Genomic DNA, 25886 nt, shown 5'->3' with positions numbered 1-25886 from the left:
GCAGTGTCAGTAAGCAAACCATATTAGGGAACAAAATAAACCTACTAAATGAATCTATTGTGGACAATAACGTTAAGTAGAATTGTCAAGCATGACAGAGCTGACCGTTTGTCACCAGTTATTTTTTGCTTTTTAATTACAAATGTCCGATAGCGCTGGTAATGAGCAGAACTGAAATAATTAGAGGTCAGAGGTGGACAGGCTTAAAATAACTTTCCTTATGAGAGGAGGTTTCAGAATAATTCCCCGGGCATGGGGGAGACTTTGCCAAGGCAACCAGCGCTTTTCAAAACCTGCTCGTCTCGTTTCTCCCCACCTCCCTGTTTTCCGGAACTTACCGGCCCTCGCTTACTGTTCTCTATTCAGACCACGGTTGCCACCTTCGAATTCTCCCCTAACTTGTCCCCCTGATGGTCCCACAACTCGCCCTTCCCAGGGCTCAGTAATCCCTGAGTCCATCTCCACCGAGAGGGCACATCCACCTACTCGGTTCTCAGCAGCCCCACAGCGCCGAGTTCTCTCGCCTCCCAGCAAACCCACCCTCTCGCCAGATCCCTGCCCCTTTCACCTGACAGACTCAACTCTTCTCTGGACTTCCTTACGGCACAGGAGCCCATTGCGTCTATGCTGGTACGCAGAGACTTCGCAATTCTTTCGGTAACCTCCTCGCCAATTAAGTAAGTAAAATTCTGCAGTCATTATCCTTGGTGGAGGGTTACAGGAACTTGTTGAATAAGGGGTGCAGTAAGACCATCAGCAGGACCCTCCCCTTCCCTTTTTCCCAACCATGATTCCCCTCTCCCTGTCCCCCTTCCCACTCTTAGTCCACACACTGGGACTCATATCAGAACCAGGTTTGTCTTCACTCACATATTCACTCTTCGCAACGTACTATCCTAAACCCTAACCGTACGTCTTTGGAAAGTGGGGGGAGTCCGGGGCACCCGGAGGAAACCCACGCGGTCACAGGGAGAACATACAAACTCCTTACAGAGAACGGTGGGAACTGAACCCAGTTCGCTGGTGCTGTAAAGCGCTACGTTAGCCGCTACAGTACTGTGGCACCCACAGCTCACGAGAGCAATCTCACCCATTCACCCACTCCCCTTTCCTCAATGAAAGGTTGCCCACAGTTCCTCTCTCCGCAGGTGCTGCCTGGCCTGCTGAGCGTTTCCACGTTGTCCTCTTTTCACTTTTAGATCTCGAGTTATTTGCTTGGACGTGACTAATTTCTCAAGAAGGTGACCTACCATGGAGGTGTTCCTGAAGAAGATGTTATTGCAGATGGAGGAAAAGAGCCTCAGACTCTCCTGCAGCCGGTTCTGGATTGGAGGGAAGGTGGAGAAAGAGAGAGAGGGGTTAGAGTCACATCACTGGAGTGTCACCTGAACTCAGGCAGCCACAGAGTCCTGCCTGGAGTTCACAGTGAGCCGTGGAAATGGCTTCAGAAATACACCTAATTGTATCCAAATAATAGAGACAGCTTTTAGTTCTGAAAGAGTATTCTGAAATTAGAAAGAGAGCTGAGCACAGTACAAGCCCTTCAGCCCATGTCATCATGCCAGTCTTTCAACCTACACTAAGAGTATTCTAATCTAGGGGCTCCCTACCTGGGGTCCACACACCCTTGGTTAATGGGAGGGGTCCATGGCATAAAAAAGGGCTGGGAACTCTGTTCAAATCCTACCCTCCTACATGCTGTGAATGAAGGTGAGGGACCTGCTTCCTGTACAACCATTATATCACCATCATCATTATGTGCCGTGTCGTATGAAGTGGGTGATCATGGTCTCATGACCATGATTGTTCTTGGCAAATTTTTCTACAGAAGTGGTTTGCCTTTGACTTCTTCTGGGCAGTGTCTTTACAAGACGGGTGACCCCCAGCCATTATCAATACTCTCCGGAGATTATCTGCCTGGCGTCAGTGGTCGCATAACCAGGACTTGTGATATGCACCAGCTGCTCGTACGACCATCCACTACCTGCTCCCCTGGCTTCACATGACCCTGATCGGGGTGGGGGGGGGGGGGCTATGTAGATACTACACCTTGCCCGGGGGGGGCCTGCAGGCTCGCAGAGGGAAGGAATGCCTTACCCCTCCTTTGGTAGGGCCGTATCTCCACCCCACCACCCTTGTACCAGCAATGCCAAAAAGCAGGGGCAGAGTAATTGTCAGAAGCAACAGAGGGAAGGCAAGGTAAAATATTTCTACCCAGGGGCCCTGGAACTCACTGCTCGAAGGAGCAGCAAACCCTCTTCACGTTTAAGCAGGGCAACCAGCCGTGACCTGCAGGGTTATAAGGAAAACAGCAGGTAAGCTAGCACAGACCAGATGGGCTGAATGGCCACATGTCATAAAGAGTAACTTTATTAGTCACGTGACCATACATGAAAATGCATTGTTTGTGTCAAATCAAATCAATTCAGTGAGGATTTTGCTGGGGACTGTCCGTAAGTGTCACTAGCTTCCGGTGTCAACAGAGCATACCCTCAACCCATGGACCCTAACTTGTACATCTTTGGACTATGGGAGGAAACCCACGCGGTCACAGGGAGAATGTACAAACTCCTTATGGACAGAGGTGGGAATCGAACCCCGAGCTTTGCAACTGGCTCTGTAAAGTGTTGTACTAACCGCTAGGCTATAAGGGAGTGTTTAAATACAGCTACGCAGCCAGAGCTGGGAAAGGTGGGATTAGACAGAGAGCTCACTCTTCACCAGCACAGGAAACGATGGGCCGAGCAGCCTCCTTTCAGCGTCGTGAATCTTCTAATGATTCAACGATGACACAAAGCTGGGAGGAGTAGTGAACAGCGAGGTGTATTGAAGTTGATTACAAAGAGCTGCAGGAAGGGGCGGACAGGTGGGAGCTGAAATGTGACGGCGAGGAGGACTGGAAGGCTTTGGGAAATCAGACAGCCTCAGCGCAGAGACGAACAGTCAGCGACTGGGGACTTCTCATTGGAAATGGACGTTTAAATTGGGCAGGAGGAGAGTACGGGGGGGGATGGGGAAAGCTTGTGATAAGGTGGGACAAAAATTTAAAACAGCACATTTAGGTACAGCCATAATTGCAGGAAGAAAGGGAGCACATAGCAGAAAGAGTTCGATTTGATATCAAACCCTGCAGGTTTCAATGTTCCTCCACTACATCACTATGCATCTAAAGAAAACAGTACATCCTCTGGCTAAAACACGCACACAAAATGTCAGAGGAACGCTGTGGAAAGGAATAAACAGTCGATGTTTTGGGCCAAAACCCTTCACCAGGACTGGAAAGGGAGGGGGAAGGTAACAGAGTAAGTTGGAGGGAGGGGAAGGAGGACAAGCTGGCAGGTGAGGGGGAAGCTCGGGAGGGGCGGGTGGGTGGGTGAAGTAAGAAGCTGGGAGGGGATAGGTGGGAAAGGTAAAGGGCTGAAGAAGATGGAATCTGATTGGAGAGGACAATCGATCATGGGAGAAAGGGAAAGGAGGGGCACCACAGGGAGGTGATGGATAGCTGAAGAAGCTTTTAAGTGACATTTGGATAGGTACGTGGAGCTTAGAATAATAGAGGGCTATGGGTAAGCCTAGTGTTTTCTGAGGTAGGGACGTGTTCGGCACAAATTTGTGGGCCGAAGGGCCTGTATTGTGCTGTAGGTTTTCTATGTAAGAGGGGAGTCAGAATGGGGAATGGAAAAAGAGAGGAGGGGGAGGGGGAGAAAACACCAGAAGTTAGAGTTATCGATGTTCATGCCATCAGGTTGGAGGCTACCCAGACAGAATATGAGGCGTTGCTCCTCCGCACTAACTTTCACCCTTTTTCAAAAGCTCCTCTTTCCGATAACAGCTGTCACCCGCGGGCACCTTGCAGACCCCCTACGTGCAGGTGCCCGCGGTCCAGTCGGACGACAAGGTGTTGAACGTGCGGGAGGTCTAAGCCACAGGTCGGAGCGGGAGTGAGCTGCAGAATTAAAGCGAAAGGCGACTGGAAATTCAGGGCTGCCCCTGCAATCTGAACGGAAGCTATTTGCAAAGCAACCACCCAACATATGCCGACCGGAAAGAGTAATCCTAATTCCCAGCCCCATTCCCATCCCGACACGTCGGTGCCCGGTTTCCTCTTCTGCCACGATGGGGCCACTCTCAGTGTGGAGAAGCAATACCTCATATCCTGCCTGTTCAGCCTCCAAACCGATGTCATGAACATCGAATTCTCCTTCCGGTGATTCATTTCCCTCCCCCTTCTTCTAATCCCCACGCTGGCCTCTTACTTCTTCTTCCCCTCTGCCGGGTGCCCCTCATCCTTCCCTTTCTCCTAAGGTCCACTCTCCTCTCCTATCAGGTTCTTTCGTCTCTGGCCCTTTAATTTTTCCCACCCACCTGGCTTCCCCTATCGCCTCCTTCCTCCCACCTGTTCTGGCGTCATTCCCCTTCCTTTCCAGTTCTGAAGAAGGTTCTCGGCCCGAAAGGTCGACTGTTTGGGCTTTTCCAGACGCTGCCCGACCTGCTGAGTTCCTCGTGCGTACTGATTCCGTCTGTGCAGGAAGTGGGCATTCACTCATGGAGCTGAACTACTCTAATACACAGAGCTGTATAGTCTTTTGGCCTGCTTCTGAGCAGAGTGACTCTATGATAGAACGGACAGATAAGGGGAGATGGGCCTCCCCAGGCCAGAGGGACAGAAGCTAGGCACTGGGATGGGGCGGGAAGAGACTGAACCCCAGTGAACAGACTGAACGGGGGAGGAAACAATCAGAAAAGCTCAAGTGCACGTGCAGACGCACCCAGCCCTGAGACGCCGGGCAAGGTCATTTGATGCCAGACAATTGGTTTCTTGATCATTACAGAATGTCTCTCTGGTGCTTCCCGCTCCTTCCCTTCTCCCCTTTTCCCAACCATGATTCCCCTCTCCCTGCCCCCCTTCCCACTCTCAGTCCACAATAGAGACCCATATCAGAATCAGGTTTATCATCACTCACATACGTCGTGAAAGTTGATGATTTTGCGGCAGCAGTACAGTGCAATACATAAAATTACTAAAGTACCGTGCAAAAGTCTTACGCACCCTAACCATACATAAGTGCCTAAGTCTTTTGCACAGTAGAATACGTACAGTAAGTTCACTTTGAACTAGGCTACAGGCAGATTCCTGACAAAGGACATTACCACGGACGGCTCCTCCAGCAGCGACATGTCGTATCCGCTCAAGGCCGCCACAAAGAGCACCGCCCTCACGTCCTCGAAGCAGCTGATCCACTTCCTCCGCTCCGTCCGCTGTCCGCCAACGTCGTACAGCCTGGAATCCAGAAGGACAAAGAGCGGTTACTGCCCCATCCCTGGAGAAAGGGCGCTCCCTGGGTCAGAGGTCACCACCCCACGCAGCCTTGGGGGAGCGATCACACGGGGCGATAAAACTTTACAAGAAGTTTTAAGTTTTAGGTGTGAACATCCCGTCCTGATCCAACCATGTTGACGCCATGGACCAAGGAAGCTCACTAACGTCTCCTACTTCCTCAGGCAGCTAAAGAAATTCAGCTTGTTCCTGTCAACTCCTGACAAGTTTTACTGGTGCACACACCACCTTTCTGTGTGCTCTTTCGTTCCCAATAACTCAACTAATCTCCATCTCCAGACAGCTCCCACAGCGCACTCTCATTGTCAGGTTATGAATGGCCCAACTTACAGACAGTAACTTAAACGCTTCCAGTAATTCAAATGAAATGCTTCATGGCTTTCATTAAGGACTTGATACAGTCTATGTGGCATTAGCTTAATCATGGGTAGTGTTACGGGCAGACTATCATTTAGGTGGAGAGAGAATTCAAAATGCAGAGATGCAAAGGGGCTTGGGAGTCCTTGTGCAAGTTACCCTTAAGGTTAACCTCCAGGCTGAGTCAGTGGTGAAGAAGGCAAATGCAATATTAGCATTCAGTTCTAGAGGTATAGAATATAAGTGCAGGGAGGTGAAATTGAGGTTTTATAAGGCACACGTGAGACCACACTTCGAGTTTGTGTGCTTTTTTGGCTTCTTATCTCAGAAAGGATATACTGACATTGGAGAGGGTTCAGAGAAGATTCACGAGAATGATTCCGGGAATGAAAGGGTTACCATATGAGGAGCGTCTGGCAGCTCTTGGGCTGTATTCCCTGGAGTTCAGGAGAATGGGGGGGGATCTCACAGAAACATTCCGAATGTTAAAAGGCCTGAACAGATTAGAAATGGCAAAGTTATTTCCCATGGTAGGGGAGTCTAGGACAAGAGGGCACGACTTCAGGATTGAAGGACATCCATTTAGAACAGAGATGCGGAGTAATTACTTTAGTCAGAGGGTGGTAAATCTGTGGAATTTGTTGCCATGAGCGGCTGTGGAGGCCAAGTCATTGGGTGTATTTAAGGCAGAGATAGATAGGTTCTTGATTAGCCGGGGCATCAAAGGGTATGGGGAGAAGGCAGGGGAGTGGGGATGACTGGAAGAATTGGATCAGCCCATGATTGAATGGCAGAGGAGACTCGATGGGCTGAATGGCCTACTTCTGCTTCTATATCTTATGGTCTTATTTGGGTGATAATTCAACAAGTGAAAGAATGGTAGAAAGCTCATGTAGAACGATGACATTGGCAGTGGCAGATCAGCCACTCCATCTATAAATTTGTTGATGACACAACCATTGTTGGTAGACTCTCAGATGGAGACGAGAGGGTGTACAGGAGCTAGGGGTACCAGCTAGTGGAATGGTGTCATAGCAACAACACGGCACTCAACGTCATCAAGACCAAAGAGCTGACTGTGGATTTCAGAGAGTAAGATGAGGGAACACAAACCACTCCTCAGAGGCGGAGAGAGTGAGCAATTTCAAGATCCTGAGTGTCAGTGTCTTTGAGGACCTAATGTGGTCCCAACATATTGATGTAGCGGCAGTTTGAGAAGATTTGTTTTGTCACCTAAATCACTCAAAAACTTCTACAGATGTACTGGAGAGAGCACTTCAGCCTGGCTGCATCACCATCTAGTACGGTGTGGCTACCGAACACAATCGAAGTAGGCTGCAGAAAGTTGTAAAATTAGTCAGCTCCATCATGGGCATGAACCTCTGCACAGTCCAGGACATCTTCAAGAGGTGATGCCTGAAAAAGCAACATCCATTATTGAGGACCCCCATCACCGAGGACATGCCCTTTTCTTACTCTTACCATCAGGTAGCTTGAAGGCACACACGCAGTGATTCAGGAACAGCTTCTTCCCCTCTGCTATCCGATTCCTAAATGGACATTGAACCCTTGGACACTACCTACTTTTGTTTTATTTCTGTTTTTGCACTACTTATTTAACTATTTAATATATACTGTTATGTACTTACTGTGATTCTGTTTTCTCCCCCTATAGTATCACGTATTGCCTTGTACTGCAGCCACAAAGTTAACAAATTTCACAACGTGAACTGGTGATGCTAAACCTGATTCGGATTCTTTCTACACACTTTATTCCAGATCCATACTTTAATCTCCAACATTATTTTTTAAGTTTCTTTATTCTCTATAATTGTCGAATTTTTTTTTTGACATGTTGTGAAATCTGTTGATTTTGCGGCAGCCCTCCACAGGGTTTGCATCCCAGCTGACTACACGATACGCGAGCCAGGGTAATACCAGAATCAGGCCGTTCGGCCCAGAGCCTGCTCCGCCATTTAATCATGGCTGACCCATTTCCCTCTCAACCCCATTCTCCTGCCAACTCCCCATAACCTTTCATGCCCTGCCTTAGCAAGCATCTATAAACTTCTGCCTTAAATATACATAAAGTCTTGGCCTCCATAGCTACCTGTGGCAACAAATTCCACAGATTCACCATTGTCTGGCGAAACAAATTCCTCATCTCCGTTCTAAATGCCCATCTCTCTATTCTGAAGCTGTGTCTTCATATGATAAGCCTTTCGCCCCTGGAATTATTCTCATGAACCTCCTCTGAACCCTCTCCAATGTCAGCACATCCCTTCTCAGATAAGGGGCCCAAAACTGCTCACAATAAGGCCTCACCAGTGCCTTATAAACCCTCAGCATTATATCCTTATTTCATATTCTAGTCCTCTCAAAGTGAATGCTAACATTGCATTTGCGTTCTTCACCACTGACTCAACCCGCACGAGGACCCCCAAGTTCCTCTGCATCTTGGATTTTTGAATTTTCTCCCCATGCTTGCGTGACACTCCCTGACACTGCATTCCATCTGCCAATCCTCCTAATCCGTCGAAGTCCTTCTGTAGTCCCTGTTTCTGTCCAAGGCCCTGCTTCCTCAAATGATAAGTACGATACGGAGGGCCAGCTGTGGCCCATGTAGTATGCAACCCCCTTTCCACGAAGCCGATGAATCCAAAGGAACGGCAGAGACCGATACAGTTCGGCACTGGCAGCCAAGCAGGAGTTGCCCGTCAGCATTGAGCTCAACGTAGGGAGGACTCCAGCTCTGGATTTTCGCTCGGGGTTCACTCTCGATGCCTTTCCCACGAGTGGGTACAGCCACAAGGCAATGGAGGGAGGAGATCAGTTTTCCTTCTCCTAGATGAACCGCCAACCATGGCCGGCCAAGTGAGGCACCAGTACAACACAATACATAAAAAGCTATAAATTACAATAAGCCACGTCCTGTGCAGAAGTCTTAGACACATTCTAGGGTGCGTACAACTCTTGCCCACAGTACTGTAGGAATTTTATGTATTGCACTGTACTGCTGCCACAAAAACAAAATCATGACATAAGTGAGTGATGACAAACCTGATTCCGATATGGGTCTCTATTGTGGACTGAGAGTGGGAAGGGGGACAGGGAGAGGGGAGGAAGCAGGAGGTACCAGGGAGACACTCCGTAACGATCAATGAACCAGTTGCTTGAAATCAAATGACCTTGCCTGGTGTCTCAGGGCTGGGTCTGTCTGCACCCGTGGCAAAATCCTGCCCCGGTATTCCTTCTCTGCCACCTGTCCCACACCTCTCCCGTGGTGCTCTACCCTCGCCGTCCCCAAGATCCCTCGCTCCTGACAGATTTACAGAATCGCTCTCTGCCCCATGTTGACAACTGCAGAACTGTGTAGAAGTCTTAGGCACCGTAGGTATACATATTGGCCTAAGACGTATGTGTGTGTGTGTGTGTGTGTGTGTGTGTGTGTGTGTGTGTGTGTGTGTGTGTGTGTGTGTGTGTGTGTCTGAGGGAGGGTTTGGGTGTTGGGAGGGAGAGTGTGAGAGAGAGAGAGAGGGGGTTTGGGTGGTGGGAAGGTGTGTGAGTGAGTGAGTGAGTGTGTGTGTGTGTCTGAGGGAGGGTTTGGGTGTTGGGAGGGAGAGTGTGAGAGAGAGAGAGGGGGTTTGGGTGGTGGGAAGGTGTGTGAGTGAGTGAGTGAGTGTGTGTGTGTGTGTGTGTGTGTCTGAGGGAGGGTTTGGGTGTTGGGAGGGAGAGTGTGAGAGAGAGAGGGGGTTTGGGTGGTGGGAAGGTGTGTGAGTGTGTGTGTGTGTGTGTGTGTGTGTGTGTGTGTGTGTGTGTGTGTGTGTGTGTGTGTGTGTGTGTGTGTGTGTGTGTGTGTGTGTGTATATGTGTGTGTGTGTGTGTGTGTGTGTGTGTGTGTGTTGCAGTTATTCACAGAAATACAATAGAATCAATGAAAAACTGCACCCCCGGACCGAACGCTGCAGAATTCCCCCTCTCGGAATTCTGGAAACCGCCTCCGGTATCGCCGGCTGCCACCCGAACCGTGCGCATTCCACCACAACGATAAATGCCGTCTGGAAGCAGCGGAGAAGCCAGCAATTGTCGCTCATTACAGATACCCCGGGGAAATTTCCACTTCAGTCTGGGATGAGAATGAATCGAAGAGAAAGCTGAAATAATCAAAAGCCTATCGTGCTCATTAGCAGCGGATTGAGAGGAGGAGGAGTGCAGATTAATTTCCTGCTTTGTATAAACTCGCTTCACTTGGTGGCACACAATAACCTCTGTAATTAAATGCCGCGTATTCCTTTCTCCCTGCAATCATGCAGCTGGGATCAAAGCTAACGCACTAACAAACTGCTGCTGAAAGGAACAGCAGCATAGGAAAGTGCTGGGGCACCTGGCCGATCTGCGGGTACTGCCGCAGCATCACAGCTCAATCGTTCTGGCCTTCCGCCCCGACACAGTCACAAACAGGGGCTCCCAACCTGGGGCCCACGGACCCCCTGGTTAACGGCAGGGGGCCGTGTCACAGAAAGGGCTAGGAGCCGCTGGCCGAAAGGTTGACAAAGCACTTCAACAGCGAGGAAGAGGGGAGGTCACGGGGACCAGAGGTTGAAGATAAGCTTTATTTGACACGCGCACATTGAAAGATACGGTGAAGTGCGTCGTTTGCGTCAGATCAAATCAGCGGGGATCGCACTGGGCAGCCCGCAAATGTCGCCACACTCCCGGCACCAAAAAGCACGCCCACAACTCACTAGCCCTAACCGTCCGATGAAGGATCTCGGCCTAAAACGTTGACTGTTTAGTCTGACCTGCCGAGCTCCTCTGGCACCTTCTCTGGGCTGTGGGAAGAAACTACACAGTCACGGGGAGAACGTACCAACTCCTCAGAGAGCAGCGGGAACTGAACCCAGGCTGGCTGGCGCTGTATGGCGGTGAGCTAACTGCTACACTAGCTCCTGCGTCAGGGACGCAGGTCGGTAGAGTGGGTACGATCTCGGTAAGCAGTGACGGCATTTTTTTGATGATCATTTGGCCCAGCCTGTCGGTGATGATCCTCCATTTAAACACTCACACCGGCTCCCATTTTACCACCCGGTCCCTCTTTCTCTCCAATCTCCAATCCAACGTCCTGAGATGGGGACAGCACTTCTCTTTTCAGCCCCCTAACACTGAGGTAATGTGGGAGCAACAGGCCATTTGCCCCTCGAGTCGGTTCTGCCATCCACAGTTGACCCTTAATCTCAGTGTCATTTTCCTGTCATGGGGTGTAGCGGTTAGTACCATCGCTTTTAAACGCCAGCCGTGAGATCGAGTTCAATTCCAGCCACTGTTTCTAAGGAGATTGCACATTCTCCCCGTGACCGCAGGAGATTCCTCCAGGTGCTCCGGATTTCTCCCACATTCCAAGGACGTAAAGATGGGGTTAGTGAATTGTGGGCGTGCTAGGTTGGTGCTGCAAGTGTGACGATGCTTACGAGCTGTCCAGGTCAATCTTTGCTGGTTCGATTTGACACAAACAATGCACTTCACTGTGTGTTTTGATGTAAAATGACAAATTAAAAAAAAACTCTTGAGGTTAAAGACCTGCTCGACTAAATGCCTTTCTTGCGTCAAGCCCGCTATCCTGGGAGCCAATCTGGTAAACTTTTGCTGAACTTCTTCAGAGGTAAAATCGTTCTATGGTAAACAGACCAAAACCGTACACCACCACACAGAAGAAACTGTGAAGACTCAGGAGCAGAAGTAGGCCATTCAACCCATCAAACTTTCCCTACCATTCCATTGTGGCAGATTCATTTTCCCTCTCAACCATCATTCTCCTGCCCTCTCTCCATGTCCTTCCTGATCAAATCTACCCAATGACTTGGCTCCACAGCTGCCTGTGGCAACAAATCCCACAGATTCACCACTCTCTGGCTGAAGAAATTCCTCCTCAGCCCCGTTCAAAAGGAACATCCTCTACTCTGAGGCTGCACCCTCTGGTCCTAGACCTCCCCCCCACTGCTGGAAACATCCACATGTTGTTCTCTGGACAGGAAAGACACGGGCTGACTTTCCAGGGAACCAAGTACAAAACCCAGGTTGAGATTGAGCTGGGTGCTGAGGGGGTGGAGGGGGAGGCTACACTCTGAAGAGCGGTTGGTCAGATATTCAAGCTGAACACCTCAGGTGGATGTATAAGATGTCACAGTGGGGGTAATTCATTCTAATCTCCAAGCTAATACTTCCCCCTCAATCAACATCTCCATGCAAGAATACCTGGTCATTATGAGATTGGGGTTCAACAATTGCCTATCGTGTATCAGTTGAGAAAAAGACATAAAATGCTGGAGGAACTCAACAAGCCAGGCAGCATCTATGGAGGGGAAGAAACAGTCAACGTTTCAGGCCGAGACCCTCCATCAGGACTGGAAAGGAAGGGGGCCAGAAGCAGTATAAGAAGGTGCTGAGGAGTACAAGCTGGCAGGTGATAGGTGGAAGAGGCAAGGGGGTGAAGAAGAAGGACTCTGATAGGAGGAGAGAGTGGACCATGGGAGAAAGGGAAGGAGGTGCGGAGAAGGGGTGAGAGGATAACAGTAACAGGAGTGGAAAAAGAGAAAGGGAAATGAGAAGAAGTCCTCGGCCGCTGGGTACTCTGAAGGTTACTGGGAGGAGGGTTGTTGATTTTATAGTCAGATTAACCAGGACCTCACTGATAGATGGAGCAAGATTGAGGATCCAAATGGCCCACTCCTGCTCCCAAACGAATCATAAGACCTAGGAGCAGAATTGGGCCATTTGGCCCATCAGGACTGCTCTACCATTCCATCATAGCTGATTTATGATCCCTCTCAACCCCATTCTCCTGCCCTCTCCCCATAACCTTTCACGCCCTGATTAATCAAGAACCTATCAGCCTCCGATTTAAACATACCTAATGACTTGGCCTCCACAGTTGACTGTGGCAATGAATCCCACAGATTCATCCTGCTCTGGATAAACAAATTCCTCCTCATCTCTGTTCTCAAGGGGCGTCCTTCTATTCTGAATCGGTGCCCTCTGGCCCTCGATCTCCCCAGGATAGGAGTTAATCTACTTGTGTAGGGGAAGCACTTGGAAGCGTCCTTCACTGCCCATGAAGCACTTTGGGGCACCGAGGCTGTGAAAGGCACTACCAAATGCAGCTTAATCCGTTCCACCTTCACCATCTTTACCACACGGAGGAGTACATCTACCTCCTCTCTCGGGGCAAACAAGGAGCTAATCCATTCTGTCGTATGCAGTAATGCCTCAGGAAGTCAGCGTCCGTCATTAAGGACCCCCACCACCCAGGTCATGCCCTCTTCTCATTGTTACCATCGGGAAAGAGGTACAGGAGCCTGAAGGCACACACTCAGCGACTCAGGAACAAACTTCTTCCCTTCTGCCATTGATTTCTGAATGGACATTGAACCCATGACTACCACACTTCTATTATTATTATTATTTATTTCTATTTTTGCACTACTTATTTTAACTTAAATACTTAATATACATATATATATATACTTCCTGTAATTCAATTTTTTCGTATATTTATCATGTATTGCATTGCACTACTGCCGCAAAGTTAACAAATTTCCGGTGGTATTAAGCCTGACTCTGACTAAGGTCCCATTCTGAGTTAGCTACGTTAAAAGGCACCGAAAGGGAATTGCAGATGAGAATGGAGGCATGTAAGGAGAGACAGGTAACGTCGTTCTGTGCAATGGTCCAGAATCTGAAAGTTAATTCCCGAATAAAAATGAAAAAACACAAATGGCACCATTTAAGATCAAAATGATCCCAATTGGGACTTAAACGATTTATGCCATACATTAGTGATCCCCCTGGACTCTGCTTTGTTGCATCAATAAATGCAACGTTAAAATGTACAGCAAACTAACAACGTAATGGCTTCTGTTTTAACATTTAATGCTGAATTAACCTCGTCTGAGCCCTCGACTACTGTTTTGGAACTTATGACTAGATAATGTAGGAATATAGATAATTATGAATGCAATTGACTTTGTTCGTTCTTCTAAACTAGTTGCTTTAAGCACTTGAGAATAAGCAATTTATTGCTAAATACTAGAACTTTTACAAACTTAAGTTGGTAAATTCGTTAAAATGACTGAAGCATTCTAACACATGCTGGCTTTCTGGGCTCAAGGGACATCTCTTGAACCAAGGTCTGTTGTCACCTCTCTCTTCAAACAGTAGTTTCAGCCATATCGGCTTGTAATAGTTTAAAAGTCAAGGAGAGACGGCCTGAACATCGATTTCTCTAACTACTGGTAGCTGCTAGAACCTCCCCTTCCCTCTTTATTTCCATTTCCCATTCTGGCTCACCAGTTGCCCCTTCCCTCTACTCACCTGACCATCACCTCCCTCTGATGACACCACCCCCATTTTCCTTTCTCCTCCTCCTGGACCGCACTTCCTTTCCCTTTCTCCATGATCCACTGTCCTCTCCTATCAGAGTCCTTCTTCTTCAGCCCTTTATCTCTTCCACCTATCACCTTCCAACTTCTTACTTCACCCCGCCTCCGCCATTCAGCCACTTGACTTCACCTATCGCCTACCAGCTTGCATTCCTTACCTTCCCACCTCCCACCTTTTTATTCCGTCTTTCTTTACAGTCCGGATGAAGGGTCCTGGCCCAAAACATCGACAGTTTAGATGGATACTTATAGAAACATAGAAAACCTACAGTACAATACAGGCCCTTTGGCCCACAATGCTGTGCTGAGCATGTCCCTACCTTAGAACTACCTAGGCTTACCCATAGTCCTCTATTTTTTTTAGGCTCCATGTTCCCACCCAGGAGTCTCTTAAAAGACCCTATCGTATCCGTCTCCACCACTGCTGCTAGCAGCCCGTTCCACGCACTCACCACTCTCTGCGTTAAAAAACTTACCCCTGACATCTCCTCTGTACCTACTTCCAAGCAACTTAAAACTGTGCCCTCTTGTGCAGCCATTTCAGCCCTGTGGAAAAGCCTCTGACCATCCACACGATCAATGCCTCTCATTATCTTGTAGACCTCTCTCTGGCTTTATCAACCTCTATCAACTTTATTGATCCCAAAGGAGATTAGTGTCACAGTAGTATTACATGTGCACTGATATATAAATATACAAATATTAAAAGAGAAGTACGAAAGGATAAAAAAATAAGACAGTCTAACAGGAGGGGTCATCACTTCCCCGGCTCTAAGTCGACTCATGGCCGAGGGTAAGAATGGCCTCTTTGGAGCAGCACAGTTGTCTTAGTTCAGCCAAGGTGGCAAGCAGAGGGTGAGAAACATTGCCCAGAATCGCCAGGATTTTCCACAGGGTCCTTTATTCTACCACAGCCTCCAGTGGGACTCCTATAACAGAGCCAGCCTTTCTGATCAGCTTATTGAGACTGTTGGCCTCACCCGTGTTGATGCCATTGCCCCAGCACACCACCACAAAGACTGTACTGGCAACAACAGACTGGTAGGACATGTGAAGGAGAGGCCTGCATACGCCAAAGATACCTCAGTCTCCTCAGGAAGCAGAGTGACTCTGGCCCTTCTCATACACAGTCTGTCATCCAGGCGGACTCCCGGGTATCTGTAGGTTCTCACCACATCCACGTCCTCACCATCAATAGTAACAGGGAGCAGTGCAGGCTTGGTCTTCCTGAAGACCATCACCATCTCCTTTGTCTTACTGATATTGAGCTGCAGATGATTCAGCTTGCACCATTTGACTAAGTCCTCCACCAGGGCCCGATATTTATTCTCTTGTCCTCCCTTTATACACCCAACTATTGCTGAGTCATCAGAGAATTTCTGCAGATGACGTGACTCAGTGTTGTACCTAAAGTCTGAGCTATACAGGGTGAACAGGAAGGCAGCCAATAAATTCCCCTGTGGGGTCCCAGTGCTGCTTATAGCCGTGTTTGACACACAGCTCTGAAGCCATGCAAACTGGTCTGTACCAGTCAGGTGGTCCAGTGTCCAGGATGCATTGAACGGAGCTTTTCCCACAGCAATGAGGGCTGCATGGTATTGAAGGCACTTGAGAAATCAAAAGCATGATCCTCACAGTGCTGCCCTGTTTATCCAAATGGGAGAAGGTTCTGTTCGCAGAGAGATGACAGCATCCATAGATATTCCCCTCCATCGATACTGCTTCACTTGCTGAGTTCAAAGCAAATTTATTAACAAAGTACACATATGTCACTATATACAACCCTGAGATTCATTTTCTTGCGGGCATACTCAATAAATTCTTCAGAAGTGTTTGACCGTCTGCTGTTTTCAGGGGAGTAACGCATCGATTTATTGGGCCGTAGATGGTTTCGACAGCATTGCAAAAACTATGTGCGTCGTTATCATCGGCAAAGGGCTGGATTTCACGTGCCTTTCCAGTCCACCACTCAAGTTTTGTACGGCCCATACTGCCTTTTGCACTTTCCTCCGAGCTGCCTGATGCTGGTGGGTGAAGGGTTATTTAAAGTTGCCCGGCGGGCTTTGTGCATGTCCTTAAGCAAGTTGTGGATGGTGTCTGAGTTATCGCCAAACCAGTCTTGGTGGTTTCTGCTCTTATGACCTGGGCCCGTAAGATACCTGGTTTCCGCGTGTGGCCTCGAGGAAGCTCTGCAGGAGTCTTGGCGGTGGAGAGGCTCTGTACTGGCAGGAGGAGGCTTACACACTCGGCTCCTCTTTTCACCCTCTGTTGAGAAGGCTAGCCAGTGGCAATGGCTGTAAGCAGAGAGCACCGTGCGGCATAGAGCATGCAACATGCACTACTGCACTAGGCGCTTCACACACACCCTGTGAGCAAATACTCCACCCACACACAAATCTACAGAATAATAACCATAACACAAGAATGAAGGATCGCTCAACTTGAGTATTCAACCAGAGTGCAAAAGACAACAACTGAGCAAAAACGGAAAGAAAGAAATAATAAATAAATAAATAAATAGATAGATAGATAGATAGATAGATAGAAAATATTGAGAACACAAGATGAAGAGTCCTTGAAAGTGAGATCATTGGCTGTGGGAACATCTCAATGATGGGGCAAGTGAAGTTGAGTGTAGTTATCCCCCCCTCACGGTTCAAGAGCCTGATGGTTGAGGGGTAGCGACTGTTCCCGATCCTGAGGCTCCTGTACCACCTTCTGTGTGACTGTGAAGAGCGTGAACAGCACGGGCACGGTGAAGTAGGCTGGAAGGGCTGAATGGCCTGCTTCTTGCATCAGTGTGGTGTCAAAGGTTACGGGGAGAAGGCAGGAGAACGGGATTGAGGGGGATAGTAAACCAGCCATGATGGAATGGCGGGGCAGACTCGATGGCCTAATTCTGCTCCTATGCTTGATGGTCTAAGTTACACAGTACCTGGTTATCACCAAATACTGAGTAAATTGTTTCATGAATTGTTATAGTTGAAATGTTGTCTTGATATATTTCTGGCCAAAGGGCTTCATTATCTTTAATAAAAGAAAATACAAGTTGATACAAAGCCCATTTAGAGTGATCATCACCAGAAGCTTTTACATTAGGAGGGATTTAATGATACTTTACAACTCCTGTCAGTGATAAAGGAATATTTAAGCTATTCTCTCAGAGATATCAGTGATACAGACAATTTTCATCTCGGAAAAAAAAATAATTGAGTTCCTCTTCTGACATGTCACCATTTCACACCAGTAAACCACTATCAATTTCGCCGGAATTGTTAATAATTTATCCATTTGAGATGTAATTGTCTTAACATCATGTGCTCTTTTTCATTTCAAACTACTAATTATTCCTTTGCACTTTCAGACAACACAATGAAAAACTATTCCAGGCGTGTTCACCCCAGAGTTCTGCAACTTCTCAGACAGAAAGTTATTTGTTCTGATAATGTACAAGTGGCCACTTTATTAGGCACACCTACGTGCACACCGGCTCGGTGATGCGAATATCGAATCAGCCAATCACGTGGTAGCAACTCAATGCATAAAAGCATGCGGACATGGCCAAGAGGTTCAGCTGTTGTTCAGACCAAACATCACAATGGGGAAGAAATGTGATCCAAGTGACTCGAATTAGTGCTCAGCCCCCAAACATAATTGAGTATTACAACCAGGGGCTTTGATCAATTTAACTGAGAATTTTTATTTGTGAATCACGTGCTCCTTATTTTTCCCCACAGTGCAGCCCAAAAAAAAAACAGGGGAAGTTGTAAAGCGTGAAAGACTAAAAATTCAAAAAATGAAATGTCCGCAGTTTGAAAGTATTCATCCCCCTTTGCTCAGAACTTAGTTGAACCACCTCTCACAGCTAGTAGTCTCTTTGGATAAGTCTCTATTAGCTTTGCACAACTTGATGGAGCAAGATTTGCCCCTTCCTCCTGGCTAAATTGCTCAAGTCGTGCCAGCTTCGTTGGGGAGTGGCAGAGGGCAAAAAACTCGAGGTCTTGCCAAAGGTGTTTGATCGGGGTATGATCAGGACTCCGGACATCAATTTTCTTCATTTGAAGCCAGTCCATGGTTGCTATGGCAATGTGCTTTGGGTCATTGGCCTGCTGGAAGATGAACTTCCTACTAGTTTAAGCTTTCTAGCAGAGGCTGGCAGTTTTTTTAAATATTAGAAATCTCCTTGTATTTAGCAGCATTAATCTTCCCATCAATCCTGACCAGATTTCCGGTCCCTGCTGCTGAAAAGCATCCCCATAGCACGATGCAAGCTCCGCCATATTTACAGCGGGGATGGAGTGACCCTGCTGATGTGAACCACGCCACCTATACCACTAGTGTTGAGGGTGAGAAGTTCCGCTTTAGTCTCATCTGACCACGAGACCTTCTACCACATCTTTATGGTATCTTCTAAGTGATGCTTTGCAAAGCCTTTATGTGCAAGGATGTGCTTGTTTAGGTGGTATGTGTGGCGTGAATCTCATACTACAGGTCAGCCAGGTAACACCGTCCCTCCTATAGCATCAAGGACTGATGGGAAGCCGAATGCTGCTAATTACGTAGAGATCCTGGATGAATAACCTGCTAGCCTCTGCCAGAACTCTTAAACTGGGGAGGAAGTTCGTCTTTCAGCAGGACAATGACCCAAAGCACACTGCCAGAGCAACCATGGAGTGGCTTCAAATGCAGAAAACTGATGTCCTTGAGTGACCCAGTCAGAGTCCTGACCTTCACCCGATCGAACATCTCTGGCAAGACTGCTGCTCACCACCACTTCCCAACTAAGCTGGAGGAATGGGCAAATCTTGCTCCATCACGTTGTGCAAAGCTAAGAGACTTACCCAAAAACACTGCTGGCTGCTGCAGCTGCGAGGGACAGGCAGGAGCTACAGGGGGGCTAGTCACCCCAGGTTGCAGAAGGAGGGGAAATGCACAGCCAGCGCAGAGCACGCCTGTGGCCATTCCCCTCAATAACTCGTGTATAAGTTTAGATACTGAAAGGACGACCAACCGGGGGCAGCCACGGTGACCGTGGTCTCTGGCACCGAGTCTGGTGCTGTGGCTCAGAAGAGCAGAGAGATGAGCGAACTGCAGTGTTGACAGGAGATTCCATGGTCAGAGGGAAAGGGATGAGGTTCTGTGGGCACGATAGAGACACCGGATGGTACATTGCCTCCCTGGTGCCAGAATCAAGGATCTCTCAGATCGGGATTTTCAAGGGTGCCGGTGAGCAGCCAGAAGTCTTGGAATATATCAGCACCAATGATACAGGCAGGCAAGATGAGGTCCTGAAGAGAGATTTTAGGGAGCTAGGTAGAAAGCTGAAGAACAGGATCTCCGAAGTAGTAATCTCTGGACGGCTGCCTGTGCCACGTGCCAGTGAGGGTAAGAATAGGATGAGTTGGCAGGTGAATGTGTGGCTGAGGAACTGGCGCAGGGGGCAGGGATTCAGACTTATTTATCATTGGGATTTCTTCTGGGGAAGATACGACCTGTACAAAAGGGACGGGTTACACCTTGCGAGCAGGTTGGCTGGAGTTGTTCAGGTGGGTTTAATCTAATTGGACAGGGAGGTGGGAACCAGAGTGATAGTGCTGAGGATGAGGTAGTTGGTTCGCAAAGAGGCAGTGAGTAGTGAGACTCCTAGCAAGGAGAGGCTGATGATGGCGCAAAATTGCAGTCAACAGGATGAGGTGCAACATAAAAAGGTGGACAAAATCAAAAGGGGTGAATACAGGACTGAAGGTGTTATATCTCAATGTGCAACGTTTCCAGAATAAGGTCGATGAACGTGCAGCACACTTACAGACTGGCAGGTATGATGTTGCAGGCATCACTGAATCATGGCTGAAGGAAGATTATAGCTGGGAGCTTAATGTCCAAGGATACACATTGTACCGAAAGGATGGCAGGAAGACAGAGGAGGTGGAGTCGCTCTTCTGGTAAAAAAGTTAAATCATATCATTCGAAAGAGGTTACATCGTGTTGGAGGGCGTTGAATCATTGTGGATGGAGCTAAGGCACTGCAAGGGTGAAAAGACCCTGATGGGAGTTGTGTTCAGACCCCCGCACAGAAGTAACTACAAATTACAACGGGAGATAGAAAAGGGCAATGTTACAACAGTCATGGGGGAATTTGTAGAGTGCCGACAAAATGGCTTTTCAGAGCAGTTCGTGGTTGAGCCCACAAGGGGATCAGATATTCTGGACTGGGTGTTGTGCAATGAGCCAGAAATAATTAGAGAGCTTAAGGTTAAAGAACCCTTAATGGAAAATGATCACAATATGATTGAACTCACCCTGAATTTTGCAGAGAAATAGTCAGATGTATCAGTATTACAGTGGAGTGAAGGGGATTACAGAGGCATGAGGGGGGGAATTGGCCAGAATTGATCGGAAAAGAACACTGGCAGGGATGACGGCAGAGCAGCAATGGCTGGAATTTCTGGAAGGAATTTGGAAGGCGCAGGGTATATACATCCCAAAGAGGAAGAAGTATTCTAAAGAAAGGTATCACAACTGTGGCTAACAAGAGAAGTCAAAGCCAACATAAATCAAAGAGAGGGTATATAATAGAGCAAAAATTAGTGGGAAGATTGGAAGCTTTCAAATACCAACAGGAGGCAAGTAAAAAGTCATTAAGAAGGTAAAGATGGAATGAATTGGAAAGTAAGCTAGCCAATAATATAAAGAAGTTTAAGCAACACACACACAAAATGTTGGTGGAACGCAGCAGACCAGGCAGCATCTACAGGAAGAAGCAATGTCGACATTTCGGGCTGAGACCCTTCGTCAGGACTAACTGAAATAAAAGAAGTTTCTTCATATACATAAAGTGTAAGAGAGAGGTGAGAGTGGATATCGGACCACTGGAAAATGATGCTGGAGAGGGCAGGATATTGGGGCTGAGAGGAAAGTTGGATCAGCCATGATGAAATGGCCGAGCAGACTCAATGGGCCAAATGGGCTAATTCTGTTCCTATGTCTTATGGTCTACGGTCTAAGAGAGGATTGGGGGGGGGGGGGGTAAAATTACCGGAGGTTAGAGAAATCAATGTTCATACTGTCAGGTTGGAGGCTACCCAGGATGTGAGGTGAGATTCCTGAACGTGACAAAAAGGCCGGCCATGGACTGACATGTCGGAATGGGAAACAGAATCAAAATGGGTGGCCACCAGGAGATCCCGGCCATTGTGGGGAGCTCAGGGCAGCTGCCCGACCCACTGCGTTGCTATTGGCAGAGGAGCCAGGCAGCAGAGGCCCAGGCAACGCAGGTTACTTGTACTAAATGGCAGGAGGGTAGGGGAGAGCATGGAGGTGGATTTGACTGAAGGGCTCCAAGTGGAATTGTCTCATAGGAAAGAATTCTGAGGGCGAGAGGGTGTGTGGGACTCGCTGGGTTGTCCTAACACAGACCAAGTGGGGGTTCCGTGAGCTGAGAATACTCATTACTGCTGTAACCTCTTTGTGACTTGAATGGACCGTCAGCAAAACTTTGCCCTGCCCATTCACACTTCAGAGTAATTTGTGAGATGAGTAATAGCCATAGAGCACAAAAGCGCAGAAATAGGCCCTTCGGTCTATCCAGTCTGTGCTAAATTATTATTCTGTCTTCTTCCATCGACCTGCACCTCAATCATAGCCCTCTGGACCCCTCCCATCCATGTACCTACCCAAACTTCTCTCAGAAGTTGTAATCGAACCTGCATCCACCACGTCCTCTGACAGCTAGTTCCACACTCGCACTACCCTCTGAGTGGAATAATTCCTCCGGGTGCTCTGGTTTCCTCCCACATTCCAAAGAGGCATGGGTGGGTAGTTTAATCGGTCAAATGGCCACAATTGGTCTCATTGGGCCGGAGGGGCCTGTTACTGCGCTATATGTCTAAATAAGTAAATAAATTGTCAAGTCAAACGGAGAAAGCAAGAAAGATTAAACTGAGAACGAGTGGTCAGACGTGGACCACAGCAAGGGGCAGAACAGGTATATACCCTGACAGTTAAAACCTGACTGTAATGTACCACATTGTTCAGAGCCTGAAACGATGACAATCCCTGCCTCTGTATTCTGTGAAGTTGGCATAAGTAATTCCAGAACATCAGAGATGTTCCCCTTCTCCAACGAACAGGGTTTCTCTTCCTCCACCATTGATGCTGCCTCCATCTGCATCTCTTCCATTTTCCACACAACTGTGCTCGCTCCATCTTCCCGCCACCGGGATAACAGGGATAGAGTTCCTCCTGTCCTCACCTACCGCCCCATGAGCCTCCGCATCCAACACATCATCCTCTGCAACTACTGCCAACTTCAACGGGATCCATCACCAAACACAGCTTTATCTCCCCTCCTATTCTCTGCTTTCTGCAGGGGTCGCTCTCTCTGTGACTCCCTTGCCCAATCGCCCCTCCCCACTGATCTCCCTCCTGGCACTCATCCCTGCAAGTGGAAGAAGTGCTACATCTGCCCATTCACTTCCTCCTTCACCTCCGTTCAAGGACCCAAACAGTCCCCCCAAGTGAAGCAACACTTCACCTGCAAATACGTTTGGGGACAACTGTATCCGGTAGTCCTGATGTGGCCTCCACTGCACTGGTGAGAGCCGGCGTAGATTGGGGGACTTCTTTGTTGAGCATCTTCGGGTTAGAATCAGACCGTAAGACCACTTGACTCATCGAGTCTGCTCGCTATTCAAACGTGGCTGATTTATTTTCCCTATCAACCCCATTCTCCAGCCTTCACCCCATATCCTTTGTCACCCTTACTAATCAAAAATGATCAAATTCCGCTTTAATTATACCCAGCGTCTTGGCCTCCATAGCTGTCTGTGGCAATGAATTCTACAGATTCACCATCCTCTCGTTAAAGAAATTCCTTCTCCTCTCTGTTCTAAATGAATGTCCTTGTAATCTGAGGCTGTGTCCTCTGGTCCTAGACTCTCCCACCTTAGGGAATATCCTCTCCACATCCACTCTATCAGGGTCTTTAATATTCAATGTTTCAGTCAGATCCTCCCTCGTTTGTCTAAATCCCAACGAGTACCAGCCCAGAGCCATCAATTGCTCTTCGTACATAAAATCTTTCATTCCTGGGATCATTCTCGTGAACCTACCCTGGACTCTCTCCAATGCCTTCACATCCTTTCTTAGATAAGGGGCCCAAAACTGCTCACAAGACTCCAAATATAGTCTGACCAATGTCTAAAATAGCCTCAGCACTACATCAATGGTTTTATAGTCCAGTCCTCTGGAAATGAATGCTAACATTGCATTTGCCTTCCTTACATTCAAGCCAACCTGCAAGTTAACCTTTAGGGTATCCTGCACGGGGATATTAAGTCCCTTTGCACTTCCGATTTTTGAATTTTCTCCCCCTTTAGAAACAGACCCTGCTTTTATTCCCTCTACCAACGTACATGACCATACACTTGCCTACACTATATTCCATTAGCTAATTCTTGGGCCATTCCCCTAATTTGCTGGGTGGATCGCCCCTGAACATATTGAACTGCAGGGCCAGTCTGAGGGGCCGAGTGGTCTCCCCCCTCGATTTCCCTCAGCAGTCAGGGCAGCACCAGGTGCACGCTCACTGAGGCTGCAAGCTCGCAGATCTCATTGCGATGTAACGAGCATTTCTCAGCGAAGGATTTGCCGGCACCTGGAGGCTGATAGCATGTCTAAGTGATAAGCAACAAAGGAGCTTAGCATTCAAACAACAGCAGGAACCAGCAAATGCCATTCCATCAGTGGCATGAATGAAATCACAGTTGACAATATTGCTTGCTGGAGACAGTTAATAAACAGTCTATCAAATCATTCTTATCTGACAGGCTCCAGAGAATGAACTTCCCCGATGAAGCAGATAAATATTTAAGGCCACTGCTTTTGCCTACTTCACAGAACTCCAGTCATCGCTCCGCTGCCAACCTTCCACTCTCTGCTTTCAATGTTTTGATGGACACATGACAAACAAAGCTAATCTTGCCAATGCACAAAATGAAAGCCAAAAGCACCTGATGCTGGAAACCCAAAATAGAAGCAGGAAAAATATGGAGATACCACTAAGATTGAAAGTCACAGGGAGAATTTCAAGAGATGCTGCCAGAACCTGAGTTATAGGGAAAGGGTGAGTAGGTTAGGACTTTATTCCCTGGAGCGTAGGAGAATCAGAGGAGATTTGATAGAGGTATACAAAGTTATGAGGGGTATAGATAGGGTAGATGCAAGCAGGCTTTTTCCACTGAGATTGGGTGAGACTAGAACTAGAGGTCTTGGGTTAAGGGTCAAAGGTGAAGTATTTAAGGGTAGCTTTTTCACTCAGGGTGGCGCGTGGCCAAGTGGTAAAGGCATTGGACTAGTGACCTGAAGGTCGTGAGTTCGAGCCCCAGCCGAGGCAGTGTGTTGTGTCCTTGATCAAGGCACTTAACCACACGTTACTTCACGCCACGGAAACCAGCATAAGCACTGGCTTGATGAGCCTATAAAGGCCTGGGACAAACTTTAACTTTTTCTAACTCTTCACGAGCTGCCAGCGGAAGTGGTGGATGTGGGTTCGATTGCAACATTTAAGTTTGGGTGAGTACATGGATTGGAGGGGCGTGGAGAACAATGGTCCAGGTGCGGGTTGATGGGACTGGGTAGAATAACAGCTCAGCATGGGCTGGATGGGCCGAAAGGCGTGGTTCTGTGTGGCAGTGGTCCATAACTATATGTAAGGCTGATCAGGAGCAGAAGGGATGAAAGTTTAAACAGCACAGCTCTTGTCAGGAGAGGATAGCTGTCACCCTGCTTCTCCCTCCGGATGCCGCCCGACGTGGCCAGTTCCTCCTGCATATTCTGCTTTCACAGTGGCAGAGCTTAGACCTCAACCGGACACAGTTAGGGATGAAAACTGGTCTTGGATCTGAAACGTTCACCCCATTCTCTTCCCGCAGATCCTGCCTGACCTGGTGTGTTTCCAGCATTCTCTGTTTTGTTTCAGATTTTCATCGTCTGCGACATTTTCATTTCAATGTTTCTCACGGTTTGTGGAAGGGCCAATGATTTCCACCTCTTAAGTCCTACACACAAGGAAAGATTTAAAGACTCTTCACAGGACTCCTTGCCAAAACACATTTGAGGGGTTTCTAGATCTCCGGAGCTTGAGGCTTCTGGAGATGAAGACAATGGCAAAAATTAACTCTGCACCCTGCACAACCTCTCCCCAAAACTCAATTCCCACAACATCCTAGTATATCTCAAGCAACAACAGTCAGGAAGTCAGACAGCACCTATGGGTGGGCATCAGCTGTCGATGTTTCGGGCTGAGACCCTTCATCGGGAGTGGAAAGGAAGGGGGAAGATGCCCGAATAAGAAGGTGGGATGATGGGGGAAGGGAAGAAGTACAAGTTGGCAGGTGAGAGGGAACGAGATTGGGTGGGTAGGGAAGTAAGAGGATGGGAGGTGGACACGGTAAAGGGCTGGAGAAGGAATCTGAGAGGAGGGGAGTGGACCATGGGAAGGAGGAGAGGAACCGGGTGAGAAGAGAGAGGAGACGAGCCACAGTGAAGAACAGAAAAGAGGAGAAAGGGGAGGGGGGGGCATAAATACCAGAAGGTGGAGAAATCGATGTTCACGCCATCAGTTTGGAGGCTACCCTAATGGATCTGTGGTGTCACTCCTCCAACCTGACACAGGCCTCACAGTGGGAGCCGAGAGGCCATGGAATGGGATAAATCTCCTCTTGCACTCTCTAACCTGTTTCAGTTCTGAGATGAGG

At 48.1% G+C, this 25886-nt stretch overlaps 1 protein-coding gene across 1 annotated transcript in view; it reads right to left on the bottom strand.

Annotated features, from left to right (window-relative positions):
* gnav1 (guanine nucleotide binding protein (G protein) alpha v1) overlaps positions 1–25886 on the bottom strand; it is a 111236-nt gene that overhangs the window by 5263 nt on the left and 80087 nt on the right. The window contains exons 6-7 of the mRNA XM_073026318.1: positions 5152–5281; positions 1251–1322 (exon numbers count right to left, since the gene is read on the bottom strand). Coding sequence (XP_072882419.1) covers positions 1251–1322; positions 5152–5281 — 202 coding nt within the window. The remainder of the gene's footprint in view (positions 1–1250; positions 1323–5151; positions 5282–25886) is intronic.

This window comes from Hemitrygon akajei, chromosome 22, assembly GCF_048418815.1.
Source record: "Hemitrygon akajei chromosome 22, sHemAka1.3, whole genome shotgun sequence".
NCBI classification, from domain to species: Eukaryota; Metazoa; Chordata; class Chondrichthyes; order Myliobatiformes; family Dasyatidae; genus Hemitrygon; species Hemitrygon akajei.
This window is presented reverse-complemented; position numbering and strand designations above follow the sequence as displayed.